The sequence below is a fragment of the Haemorhous mexicanus genome, chromosome 2 (genome assembly GCF_027477595.1).
Source record: "Haemorhous mexicanus isolate bHaeMex1 chromosome 2, bHaeMex1.pri, whole genome shotgun sequence".
In the NCBI taxonomy this organism is placed as follows: domain Eukaryota; kingdom Metazoa; phylum Chordata; class Aves; order Passeriformes; family Fringillidae; genus Haemorhous; species Haemorhous mexicanus.
Genome location: NC_082342.1, coordinates 89,330,430 through 89,344,627, shown reverse-complemented (window position 1 = coordinate 89,344,627; position 14,198 = coordinate 89,330,430). Strand labels below are relative to the sequence as shown.

Sequence of the window (14,198 nt, the reverse complement as noted above, 5' to 3'; positions counted from 1 at the left end):
GAAGGAAATGATGAAGTCTTAGTCTACAAAATGTTTGTATCAAGAGTGACATTAAAACATCTGATGAAGGTTCACAGGTGACAGCCTATCCACTAAACAGAACAAGTTGAATGTACTGTGTGAGATACAAGCTACTGGATCTTCAAAGCAGCAACATTACTCAGCAAACTTCATATGCCATCCTCTAAGAATGAGGTTTGAAGCAGAAGGAGAAAAGGAGTGAAGGAAGAAGGAAACTAAGGGAACAAGATTCTTGTTGGGTCCCTTCCAACTCAGAATATTCAGTGATCCTTTGAAAACACAACATACATTTTTCAGTTCAGTTTTATTTTGTCTAACCTCACCAAGCCACCTCTTTTTCATCTGCTTTTATTTCCCATGTTACATACCACTTCCATGACATGGGCACTCCACTGGGAGAGAAGCTGCAGGCCTTGGAGAGAGAGATCAAAGAGCTTCCGATATTCCGCATCTGTTTTTTGAGCCTCCTGTCGACCAGACCCAGTCACCACCTAGACATTATAAAAAAACAAACAAAAAAACCCACACCCAAATCCACATCAGAACATGCTGTATTCAGCAAGCACAGCAAAATTTCTACATTAATTGAAGCACTAAAACAGCATCATGTACCAACACCTGCTTTACCACCTAACATCAGCTTTTTCTTCTAGACTTAGGAAACTTCACAGATTTTGGTCAAGAGATGGAAATCACTGGTGTCCTTAATGACCACAATACTGTTGCAGATGAATTCAAGATATCAATAATATACAATATACATAGTTATGTGTTGTCTCTATATACTATATATGTAAGAGTGTGTGTATACATATGCACTTCTGTACTCTTTTACTAATCTTAACTTAGTCTTGTTTAAACTGTCACAAGCACCCGTTTGGAGTGAGGACTACATATTCTAAATGAGACATATCAAAATTTCTAGGATAAATCTGAGATACATAAAGAGAAAAAGGCCAAAGGATGCTTGAGTTTGTATGATGTGTCATTATTATGTTAAATTCAAATAGTGCAAATATAATTCAGAGAATGGGGATTAGACCTGCAGACAGTTTTCCCTGACTCAGGTGGCCAAGCTTTATCAGAGATTTACCTGCTTTTCAGATACTTAATAATAACTGCTAATGAGTGATGTGCAATTTGCACATGTAGCTCTAACCCCACTCACCTCGCTGTTGCTGTAACGAGCCAGTTCAGATATGAAACGCATGTGGTCTTCTCTGATTTGGATCATCTGCTCACATATATTGTACTGGGGACTGCTGCTGGAAGACGTGCATGTCCATCTGGTTCAGAAGACAAAAAACCCCCCACCTATATCAGTTTTGACAATAAACAGCACAATTGATACTGCTAAGAAAGATCCACAATCCAATACTTTTCTTTTTTTACATATTTCCTTCTCTGTTCTTTGAGGCTTTTCCTCTCTTGCCACCTCTACCTCTGCAAAAGCCATTAGTGATGAACTGCCCTTCTGAGTTCAAATAGCACTTCTTCCAAGTCTTAAGAAAAAACTGTTAAGTTTTTCTTTTCTCTTTTGGGAGATTTCCTTTTGTTTTTTAAAGGCTGCTGCTATGAAATACAAACCAGCATCTCTCTTCAAGGGCACTTAGGAGCAAGACCAAGAAAGATTAAAAGGTAGGGCAGAAGTACAGGTATAGGCTGTAAGACTCATCTAGCCACCTGCAGATACCTTTTTGTTTATTCTTCTTGAACTCTGAAGAATGTATAGTATGCTCTCAGCTCTAAAAAAGATATTATCAAGACTATTAACATGTTATAAAGAGGCACACAAAAACATGCTACCAAGAACGTCGTGTTAAGTAGCCTCATATTTTTAGTAGCTCAGTAGGCCAATTGACACTGATTTTCTCTTAGCAATTACATGCAAGTTATGTGGTTTTTTCTGCAGGAATTAAAATGCAAAGCACAGCATTCTAAATTCATGTAACTGCATAGAGGCAAGGTCTTGGAGGAGCAAAGAAAGGCCCACTAAAACAAAGCAATACCCAGAAACCATGGATCCATTAATGCAACAACTGGCTGCATTTTCCAACCATTTTGCTGTGCTGCACATCTAGCCAAAAAAAAATAAGTAGGGGGGAGACAAGCTAAGTTGCTGCTCCATGTACAATGTACACATGCCTATTCACCCATGCACTACTACTGCTCACCTTGCTTAGTAAAATCCTTCAGTTTTCATATTTAAAGGAAAAAATAAAAACTAAATTAGTGTAAGATAAAATCGATTTCTTCCAACCCAGGTGATAAGAAATGTCACAGATACATGAGAATGAGCTCGGCAGCACAGAAAGGTTTTTAAACCACCTGTTTCTTTAGTTGTATCCATTACACGAATAACATTAATAGTGAAATACCCACACCAAAAAGATGACAAAGTGAAAATCCTAATAATTACCACAGACCCATGGACTAACAGGTGAGTATGAAAATATACTCCAAGGGTCTTCCCCATCCCACAAGCTCCACTCTGTTTCTTTCTCCTTCCTACCTGGATTTATTTTCCTCGTAATGGGCACTGGTTTTGATGTATCTTGCAAGTTCAATCTGCATGTCACCAAACAGTGGGACAACCTGCAACTGCTGTACACAGGGAACAAATCAGATTAGATAAATTAGTAACAAAAATCATAGTGAAAGGACACCATTATTTACCCATATTATAACCCAAAGTGATCTTTTTTTTATTTAAATATATTTAAAATGCAAGAGAAACTACCTTTAAAATCAGATCTTAACCAACCTTAAAGTACTTGTCTATCTTGGCTAAATTTATCCTTTTCTTTGCATCCAGCTTATAGATGTTACTGACACTTCCATCCATCAGGTATAGTCCAAAGCCCATCACCTGAAAAAGGAAAAAATTAAGCCTTCCACAAAAGGATTTTAGAAGTAAAAACCTGTAAGTCTGTTCTTCATATAATTAAAGAAGTAACATTTTAAAACCAATCCTGAAACACCCAACCTCCTTCAAACAGAATATATTTTTAAACAGATACATTTATGTACTATTCTTTTTTTACTGTATTAGCAGGTTTTGCATTAACATTAGCCTGATCAGTTACCCTTAAAAGATGTTGCTTGTTTGTATAAAGGTTTAGCATTAAAAAAAACCTCACTGAAATGAGAGTCTGTCAATTTTTAGAGTTTTTCTTTTCACTTCCATTTTATTAAAATTCTGTACATGCATACTGATTTGGTAACACAAGTTTAGATCTAACATCTCTGAGTGATTGCTTTTCTGGCTTTCAGTGCCTCTCTGAATTATACACTCAAGAGCTCAGAAGCATCCAAAAAAAAAAATCTAATTACATTTTGTCCGAAGTATTTCATTAACATAAGGTTAGGAATTTATCAGGAAAAGGTTCTTCACCCAGAGGGTAGGTGGGCACTGGAACACTCCCCAGGGCAGTGGTCACAGCACCAGCATGACACAGAGCTCAAGAAGCATTTGGACAACCAGGTGTGACCCCTGGGGATGGTGCTGTGCAGGGCCAGGAGTTGGACTCAATGATCCTTGTGGGTCCCTCCCAACTCAGTATATTCCTGGTTTCTATTTAGTATTTACAGGAACCAAGCAGAGCTACTTACTGTGTTCTAAGCATCTCTAGTGAACAAAAGGCCCAAATATAAAAGTCACACTGAGCACCCTTGTTGATCAAAAGCAAATGCTCTAGAGTTCACGTGTTGTTTCAGAAGACTTTTGTTTACTCCTAATAAACAGAGCTCTTCAAAAGTTAAACACTGAAGTGTCTCAAAATATTTCTCATGAGGCATATTTGTAGCTCTTACTCTATATATTTTCTTCCACTGCAAGACATGCAGCCGATAAAATCAGTCACATTTCACATTGCTCAGCAGCCTCTTATTACAGGTGCATAGTTCAGCTAACTAAACTGACTTATTAATCCTAATTTCAAGATACTTGCTCCTTGAAATATTTTATACACAGCCTCACGTCCAAAAACTTTTTAAATAATCTTGCCACCTATCTAAAATAAAGTGCAGTAGTTCCCTCCTGCTGTCATTATACTTCATACAAACACAATTCCATACAATTGGATGCCGTTCAAATGGGTCAACTTCAACTTACGAAAAACAAAAATGGATTAAAAGCTTTCAAATAATTTCAGCATGTAATACAACAAAAAGATAATAATGGGGAAAAGCAGTAATGCGAATTATTTGCTTAATCTGGTTCCTTTTAAAAAAACAAAAACAACCAGAAACAATTTGGAATTCAAACACCTGTGCCCTCAATATTCTTTTTTTAATTTTGTACCCAAAAGAAACTTACTTTCAAAAGCATATGTTTCTCACTGGGTGTTAGATACATTTTGTTTTCATAGTAGTCCACACACAAATTCACAATATCTGCAAGCAGCTCTTCATAGCCAACAATCACCTCCAACTGCTGCTGCAAAGACTGCAGGGAGAAAAAAAAAAAGAAGGATATTAGTTAACTAGTTAAACTGACTGGGAAAAAAGTTATTACCAAACTGGGAGAGCTTTATTTTAATACTTTTGCAAAGAATTAGGTAACTTGCAAGAAGACAATTCAAGCTTACTTGTGTTATCTTGTTGTGGTTGGCAAGGAACATGGAAAGGTTCTGAGATTCTTGAATGGACTGAGGATCTGCCATTTTCCGTAGGAACTGAGCAGCTCTTTAAAAACAGAAGAAAAACTGTATTTCCCTTGGCCAGGACTGTTTGTAAGTAAATCTATCTCCTCAAAAAAAAAGGTGAAAAGTTCACTAGAAGACAGAGATGGACCTAATTCATCCAAAATAAACTGGTTTGCTATCCCAAATTCCTCACCACACCCCTACTTAGGTGGTCCAATAAAAAATAAAATGAAAAAACAAATGAAAAATTATTGGCTATATCCTTCAACTGTGTGTAGCTGTGGCTTTATAGATCCAAACCACTCAACAACCCAGGAAAAGTCATTCTTCCAGAAAACAAGCTTTTGGGCTCCAGAAACACACCTCCAAAGAAAAAGAAAGGCAAACCAAGTAAACTTAAGAGGTCTCCAGGCCCAACAGCTACAACAGGTGGAGGGAGAAACTAAATCTCATATAAGAAAAAACAACACAGGTAAATTTGGCTAGTCATTGACTGAATAGTTTTCTGCATGAAAGACTACAGATGCTAGAGCTGGCATAAAGCTGCCTTTCCTTGTTGTTCTGACCACAGTGTTCAACAGAATATACCTGATACCATCTGGTAGCTCATGCACAAAATTTGGCCACAGGTATCTCACCCCCTCCCTTCCCTGCTATACCTGCAATCACAATGATTTTGAACAGCAAAGCTTAAGCATCTTAAGAACAAGTATAACAACTCTCAGCTAAAAGTGTCAAAAGTGGATGCCAAGAATGGAATAGATCAGAACAGGCATAGCACAAGTGACCAGAAACCCAGCCTCTTCTCAAATTTAAAAACAGAAGCTTTACTGAACAAAGTATATGCATTGCATTTAGCATACACCAAGACAGAAATATTTGACAGCTTTACATTAAAGGCAGAAAAACCTTTTGCTGCTGGAAGAAGAGCACAAAGAAAACAGATGTATTCAACTGTCTAACTGCAGCCAAGCCACCCCTAGCTTCAAGGGAGCTTGTCCCACACGTGAAGAGACTATTTTTGAAGAAAAAGCTGTGAGAGAAAAAAGGAACTGCTGCCATCTCGTGGGAGGCCTGAATCCTGGCAGCAAAGGCTGGGTCCTGCTGCCCCTTGCACTCACCGCTTGTAGGCTGAGTGGTCGTTCTTCACACTGCACTTCATATTTTTCAACTCATCCAACACTGCAAACATGTTGATGAATTTGCCCAGTGTGATCAGATAGGCTTCAGACACAAAGTCCTTCCTCCTCTCTGCGTGGCACAAACGCCTCACCTCCCCACAAAACCGTTCAATCGCATTTCTCTAATGGGGGGAACGACAGAAAAACAGGGAGTAAAAGCCATGACATTTCCAGGGAAAAAGTTTCATCATGTACCTAGAGCTGCTCCAGTGAAGCAGAAAAATGTTTTAAGCATGCAAAACTAGCAAGTTTTCATTAGGCCTTTCAGCTCCTCCGCTGTGTACTTGATGTCTGCTGCAAGTGTCACCAGTGATTTTTGCCATCAAGCTTGCCTGACACAAGAGCCAAGGTTCTTCTTTGCAGAAAAAAGTATTTGAAAGTACAAATAAAAAACAGGGTAAGGCAAGGAGTAATGTTTTTAAACTAAAAGAGGGTCAATTTAGATTGGATATAAGGAAGAAGTTTTTTACAAAGAGGGTGGTGAGGCACTTGAACAGGTTGCCCAGAAAAACTGTGGATGCCCCATCCCTGGAAGTGTTCAAAGCCAGGTTAGATGGGGCTCTGAGCAACCTGATCTAGTCAAAAATATCCCTTTTTCACTGCAGGGGGGTAGATTATATGATTTTCAAGATCCTTTCCAACTCAAACTAATCTGTGATTGCATGAAATTTAAAATCCCTCAGAAAAAAGGGATTTCATGCTCTTTGGTAAGGAAGTATATATGAATTAAAAGGCAAATTATAGGAATGCTCCCTTCAAACAAGCAAACAAAAATCCACAGCACACTGTACATGCCAGCTCTGTTAAGTCATCCTGGCACATGTTTATTTGAGGGCTTATTTCCAAGCACACACCAGGGCCATTTCAGATGGAGATTACAAATACAAAAAGACAGCAACTTCAAACATAAAAAGGAATCTGTTCTGACTTTAAAGCTCTAATCTGCTTGAATGAAAGGAGATTGAATGAAATGTAACATTTCCTGTTGTCTTCCCCAACCAGGGGTCTTACTGAGTACAACAATCTCCTCCTTCCTTGGTGCTCCGGGCCTCACAGGCTCTAGCTGCTCCACCTCTGAATAATGCCTGGAAACATCCTCAGTCCATTGAGATTGATGGCAAGGTGCCAGGAGGGAGGAGAAGGCAAGACAGACTGCTATTCTCCAGCTCGGGTGGCTGGCAGGTCACAACAACTGGGTTAGCTTGCCTCAACTATGAATCGCCATAGCAAAGCTGCACCTGCTGCTCTGCTGTCCACACTTGTGCATCCCTCACTCCACAGCAAATGGTTTCTGTGCTGAGATGTTCTTATTATACATGTGAAACACATTATATTTCTATTTCCTTTCTTCCTGAAGTGACAGGTCTCTGTCCCCCCAGTGCTGCATAGGCACTATATGCAATTACATTTGATTTTATGTTGAAAGTCTTAATGGAGATTGACTCAAATTTTCAAGACAGGCATTAAACATTCTGCCCTTCTGTAAGAGAATATGGTGTGTTTTTTCTAAGATACAATGACTAGGTTCACACCTGAGTACACAATATAAAGTATACAAAGCAGGAATATAAAATTACAAGCCTACTGACAAATTTTGTTTCCATTCCTTTTACCTGAAAATACATAAAATTCATCAGTTTTGTGACTTCTGGCTCCAGAACTTCCACAGTTTTCTCATAAATTTCTACTCTGTTAGGCTGCTCGTTGCACTTGACCTGTGGGTAATTAAAAAGGTTGTTATACTTGGATCTTTCCCTGATAAAGCCTCACCAACTAAGATCCTGAGAAAATGCAATATCATCCTAAAGAGATAAACTTAAAGACAAAAATTTCCAGGTTTGGTAATCTTATGCTAATCTTCTAAACTTTACTGTGTGTAAAAAACCCCAAACAATCTAAGATTTCCCTTCTACCTTACAGCATGTAATTTAGTTGTCAAACACCTCTGTAGGGTGTGTAGGGTGCAACCTTTCCACATTAAGCCACTTGCTCAAAATCATGCACTAAAATAGGGCCAGAACTGTAAATTAAAACAGATTACCTGACTTCCACTCTAAATATTTAAAGCACAGGATCAGCCTTCCTAGCATTTCAGTATAAAAATAATTGCATTACAAATCCGTAAAAAAGGAAGGAGTCAACTCATGGTAACAATTGTGTTCAGTTTTCTGACGCCTCTTAATATTCTTCCCACCCCAGTCCTGTACAGCCACCACCAGACACTTGAAGCTGGCTTGTGCCCTATTCACAGCAGGAGTTTTACAGATCAAGAAAGCAGTGTGTAGCTCTGACCTTTAGAAAGTGGCTACCTTGGAGAAGAAGTGTCTATAAACTTACATGTTTAACCTGAATGTTAATCGTTACATGCCATGCTACTTGTTCTGAATTTAAGAATTAAACTGGGGAGTGGGAAGAGTCCATTCTCTTGACTGAAATGTTGACCTCAAGCAGATGCCAAAATCAAAAGTTTTCCTTTTAAAGCACATTATCCCTGTACTGCTCTTGATCCAAAAAGTAAAACTGATACAAACCCCATGTGGTATTGCTATAGATGCCTTATAAAAGAAATAAAGTCCAACTGGTCCCCAAGTGCTAAATGACACCGTTCTACTGCATGCCCAGCTTAACAATTCAGGAGTCAAAGTAGACTCCACTTTGGATCTCACTGACAAACCTCTGTCTGTGTAATTCCACCCCAAAACAAGACAGAAGTTCACACATTGCACGACAGCAGAGTTTTCATCCATTACCTGGGGAATGGCTCTTGAGCAGCTTCTCCATGTGTATAACATGATTGCATATTCTTGGCCTTCTTCTAGCATTTCATTCTGTAGGGAAGACACTCAATATAATTAGGAATTGTAATACAAAAGGATTATATCCATGTGTCTTCTATCATTCCAAGCCCTTGTCCAAATGAACCCATTTCTCTTATCAGAATGTTATCAGAACGTATAGGTACAAACACACAAGTATCGCATGCTGAATGATACATCATCAATTATTATCTCCCCAGATTAGACTGGTTTATGTGTTGTTCTTTCTTCCCAAAACTAATGACACTGTGATCTATAAGTATAAATAGAAATGCTGATCATGGGGTAGGGCAGGGTGATGGGATTTATTCTTCTTTTTAAATTCAGGGACCCCAGTTGCAATGTTCAAGGATGAAAGAGTCAGCACATGCAGAGCAACTTTTTACATGTCAAAGGAGAGGTACAAGAAGATCCAAATAATCAAAACAGGTAAAGGAGTAACCCTACAATTTTAAAAGTAGATTGATGCAAACATACATAATCTTCAGTAGCATGTAACCAGGTGCTTTATCTGCCCATTCCACCATTTGTGAACTGGTCTCTAGAATTATAAGACGTATTACTCCTAATTTTCCAAGAATGCCATGAAAGAAGGGAACCTTTGAGCAACATTAGTTACTCAAGAAGAAAGGCAAGTTAAAAAAATTTTAAGAAGTGTGCTTGAAAAAAAAGAAAAGCCATACACTTTTGCATCTTACCTCCCCCTGGAAGTAGGTAATCTGTTATCTGTGACCATAATTCTTGTAATGAACTGCAAGAAGACACATTCCTCTCCTCCTGCTCTATGCAATACAAAGGTGTGTATTGGAACATCTACTTACCATGCTAGAATGGACTGTAGCTTGCTCAATGTATCTTGCAATACCAGTGACAAATGCATTTCTGTCTTCAAAATTAGTGTTGAAGTTTGGCTGCAGAGAAAAGGAAAACATGGAATTAAATCTTCCATACCAGCATGTCTCCTGTGAAGGAAAACTGTGGACCTAGCATTTTTCAGCCTGGAAAAGAGAAGGCTCTGGAAGACCTTATGGCTACATCCAGGACCTTTTAAAGGGGTCCTGCAAGAGAGCTGGAGAGAAACTTTGTACAGGGGCATGTAGTGACAGGACAAATGGGAAGGGCTTCAAAGTATAAGTAGGTTTAGATTAGGTATTAGCAAGAAGTTATTGACTGCAAGGGTGGTGAGGCACTGGAACAGGTTGTTCAGAGAAGTTGTGGCTGACTCATCCTTGGAGGTGTTCAAGGCCAGGCTCGATGGGGCTTTGAGCAACCTAGTGGAAAGTGTTCCTGCCCATGACAGAGGGGCTGGACTAGATGATCTTTAAAGTCCCTTCCAACCCAAACCATTCTATGGTTCTATGAAAATAATTTTAATATATATTGCCAGTACAAACACAATTCAGTTTTGGTCAAAATGTACTTTTTCTTAACAGCACTGGGAAATGGAAAAACCTAATGAAAAAATACCTCTAATGAGAAAATACCTGGTAGAGAAGAGATGATGGTGGGGGCTCAATACACGGTTGCTGATCCGGCAATGGTAATTCTTCCAAGAGATCCACATTGGACAAGGCATCCTCCAGAGTTACTTGAGCAGTCATTTTGCACCTGGTTAGAAAATACATATGCAAATGTAGATGTGTAGATGTGTACACCTAGATATGACTTTATATGCATTACTATATACATGGTAAACAAATGAGTAACATGAAGAGCAGGCAACTATTTATATTGTGGGAAATGGGAAGTTTCCCTTCAACCAAAACAGAAGGGAAATAGTCAAACAGAAACCCAGTTGACTTTCAAATACAAGTTTAAATAAAACTTTTCACACTAACATCCCTGTCCTTACTTTTAGGACTCAAGAAATGTTTCTCCTCCCCCACTGCTGGACCCCAGAAATAGATCAAAAATAGAGGAAATGATGATTCTAAAGCTCAGTTTCGAGCCAATGTACTTTCAAAACTTCATGCACTACAGCTTCTACAACCATATCATCTTCAGGAGACCAGGCTGTCAAAAGGTGCCAGCAGTTTCCAGTCTTTCATGTCCTAGGACAGCCAGGTCTGCTTTGGGTAGCTGATGAGAGACCCTATCAGGGCCATGGCAATCTCCATAAACCTTTGACTGCTGCTGCTGCTGCCTGGGGTTCTGAACCAAGAAGGGCAATGGGAAGAAATCTGGGCCATCTGTGACCAGTGACCAAGCACTGGAACAGGTTGCCCAGAGAAATTGTAGAGTCTCCTTCACTGGAACTTTTCAAGAACTGCCTGGCTGCAATCCTGTGCCATGTGCTGCAGGATGACTCTGCTTCAGCAGGGAGGTTGGACCAGGTGAGCCACTGTAGTCTTTTTCAACCTTTCCCATTCTGTGATGTTGCGAAAATTTAAGAAGAAAACGCGGAGTGGAACAACTCAGTCATCTACTTTTGTATAATGATCTACTCATTCTCCTCAGTGGAGTGAAAAAAAATTGATTTTTAAGGTATACCTCTAATCAGGATATCTCATTTTTTTGCAAGTTATTTCCCCCCATTTACTAGAGAAAAACCATACACCTATGGTGCAAGGAGCAGCTGAGCACTGCCCTCAGCTCAAACCAGGAGGAAAGGAACACTGAGCACCCACATCCCAGAGGAACAGGACCCTGCCTGGCACGTGACATCCCATGGACTTGTTCCATCCCCACATATAGGGAGGGTACAAGCAGATCCCAATGCAGCTTTGATGGACACTCACTTCAAGACAGCTGGTATGGGCTGGTGATCCCAGCACTCACTGCACTTTTATTGGCCTGGCAGAAACACCTCCTCAATTTCTCTTGCCTAATTATAGATTCCTGCAGAAAGATCCACAGAAAGAGGAGCTTTACCTCCAAGGAAGGGCTCAGCTGACAAAAAAAACCAGAACCAAAACCCAAACCCAAGGAGAGGGAGCAACCAGGAGTGACTACCTGTCTATCTCCAGAGACCAACCCTGTGTACCAAGCCATTGCTGCAAAGCTAATGTACCACATATGGAGAGAGCTTGCCAACGACTTTATAAACAACAACCAACAGAAAGATTCATAGGTCTGTTTCTTCTTGAATGCCCAGCCAAAACCTTACTCCCAGTCTGAGCATATCAGTTTTTGTTAAAATAAATAAATAAACCAGTGCTCATATTGTGTAATATGTGATCCTTGCCAAAAAAGGGATGAAGGACTGGACTGACAGGAGTGCTGGCTGGCAAACCTGTGCCAGGATGTTTGCCCAACACCTGCCTACACCCAGATCAAGCTCCAAAACAAGAACCACACTTATTCTCAAATAAGAGACCGGCAAAGAACATGGTGTACTAACTTCAATAAATCAAAACATGCTAAAAGACTTCCATGGCTGGGCAAAAGTCCTGTGGGGAGGTCAGACTGAACAGTTTTACGCTAGAGGAAACCGAGCTGCCAAGCAGTCAGAACACCTACAGATGAGTCTATATCTATAGGCACTTTATAGAAGAGTCTGAGTATCTATAAATCAAGCTTTAGCTAAAAAAGAAAACAGATTAACTGACAGGCTCCTTCCAACTTGACACTTCTCTTTCTCTTAGCCTCCCTGTTGAAGTAGGAATGCCCAGTGTGCAGCTGCTCTGGGATGTGCCGGGGGTGGGATCAACGGGCCCACAGCCCTCTCCCCCACTGTACAGGCAAATGGCCACAAAGCATTGGCTTCAAGAAAATACTGCAAAAATTGTTCTAAAACCCACAGTGAAGAATGGCCAGCCATTCCACACCAAAACTACTGCAACTGTCTGTGTAAAGGGGAGGTGTCACTTCGTGCAAGGTAAGTATCATCACCCTCTCCCCAACCCACATTGATGGTCCATCAATGCCTTGGGCCCCTGCTGTTGAACAGAGCCAGGTATCCACAAAATCCAAGCTCATGACTTGCACTTCCTCAGCACTACAAGGGAATATTCTGAAGATGTAGCCCATACATCCCAACTCTGAAAGCACACCTGCATGCTTATGGCCTCAATATTTACAGCTGCACAGGAGTATTCCTCCAGCATCAGCTATGTTCAGACTGTAAGACATTAGACTATCTGTGGATTTTTTTTTAATACTTAGAAAACAATTTAAAAATAGAACCCAAAATCCCAGTTGACTTACACTGCCATCTATCTCATAGCACAGGTCTGGGAACCCTCACTCACAGGCCAGGGGCACAAGCAAGAAACAAAAGCTTCCTGCTGCCCTCTGGGTTGTGAAAAGAAATACAGGAAGGAACATTTTTTGAAATCCTTCAGCATGATTTGCCAAAGCTCAGCATTTTTCAAAGCAGGAAAACAAAAGCTATTGGGCACAGACAGCTGTAAATGTCCTCTTGCTCTGAGGTTGCTCGCTGACAGCTCCGCTGTGTGATTTTGCCAGAGGTATCCACAGGCCTGGCGCTTCGCTGGCCGAGTTCAATGTCCCTGTTCCCCAGCCTTTGCACTCCAGTATCTAGCAAGACATGAAAGAGGAAGCAGCTCCTTCCTGCCCAGCTTTGACACATTTGCAAACGTTGCAAGAGTGTGATTCACGTTTCCCCTCTGACCCCCCAGAAGAGAGCAGAGGAGTTTTGACAACAGCAACAGCAGGGTGACAGCTGGAACAGGCTCAGAGGTTTTCTTTCCTTCTTTATCTTTGTTGATAAACAAGCTCCAAAAGACAGCAGCTGTTTCTCATGTACAATGATGAGGGGCTGGCAAAACCAGATTTTTTTTCTCCCTAAGCTCAAAAAAAATAATTTAAGAAAAGCTAAAATTCCCTAGACACAAAATTGGACAGCTCTGCTTCCTTAACAGTCATGAGTTTTTAACAGATGAAGTTCCTGGGCAGGAGAGCTAATATTTTAACAGATTCCTTTCTGGCAGAGAACATCAGAAATGTCAAAGACCTACTTAAAAAAAAGTTTGATTAGGAGTTTACATAAATGAGAACAGACTAAAATGCTATAGTCATACTCATCATTATAATTACACGAGGACATTTACCCAAACTGAGATTTTTTTTTCATACTAAATTCCTACAAAGCTGTGTTTTCAGTTCTGTACCCTCATGAAATTCCCCAGGATAGCTTTTCTCAGGCAGTAGACATGTAAGCATTACTTCTGAAATAACATTTTTCTTTTTGGTATCTTTGGATTATGAGCCATTCTTAAAGGACTAAAATAAAAATGCATGAACAAGAACATGTTTTCCTGGTTGTACACAACTTAATTAGTGAACTTTCAATACTCCTGGTCTGACATTCTCCCTTGAGGAGAGAGAATCACATACACCAGCAAGCTGTTTTGCTAAATGCTGGTGTTTGATGAGCACATGCAGCTTTCTAAGCAGGGAAGAGCAATGCCTGTGCTGATTCGCAGTTCCTTTTTCTGGATTTCAAAGCAAGAAAATCCCTGTCTGAAAAGAACTTCAGCCTCACAGTACCAAGTCCCACCGTGTCCAAGGGTCAAGAGATATCAGTCCCAGGGTTTGGGGTTTTTTTAGTATGTTAGTGAAAGGCCACAGGG

General features: G+C 40.1%; 1 protein-coding gene across 2 annotated transcripts in view; it reads right to left on the bottom strand.

The window, feature by feature from the left end:
* Positions 1-14,198, bottom strand: part of CYFIP1 (cytoplasmic FMR1 interacting protein 1) — a 75,161-nt gene that overhangs the window by 47,282 nt on the left and 13,681 nt on the right. For both annotated transcript variants that reach the window (XM_059839432.1, XM_059839433.1), the window contains exons 2-12: positions 10,149-10,272; positions 9,486-9,575; positions 8,599-8,676; positions 7,462-7,563; positions 5,789-5,970; positions 4,611-4,707; positions 4,340-4,468; positions 2,786-2,890; positions 2,534-2,625; positions 1,190-1,307; positions 390-512 (exon numbers count right to left, since the gene is read on the bottom strand). In XM_059839432.1, coding sequence (XP_059695415.1) covers positions 390-512; positions 1,190-1,307; positions 2,534-2,625; positions 2,786-2,890; positions 4,340-4,468; positions 4,611-4,707; positions 5,789-5,970; positions 7,462-7,563; positions 8,599-8,676; positions 9,486-9,575; positions 10,149-10,265 — 1,233 coding nt within the window. In that variant the 5' untranslated portion in view covers positions 10,266-10,272. The remainder of the gene's footprint in view (positions 1-389; positions 513-1,189; positions 1,308-2,533; positions 2,626-2,785; positions 2,891-4,339; positions 4,469-4,610; positions 4,708-5,788; positions 5,971-7,461; positions 7,564-8,598; positions 8,677-9,485; positions 9,576-10,148; positions 10,273-14,198) is intronic.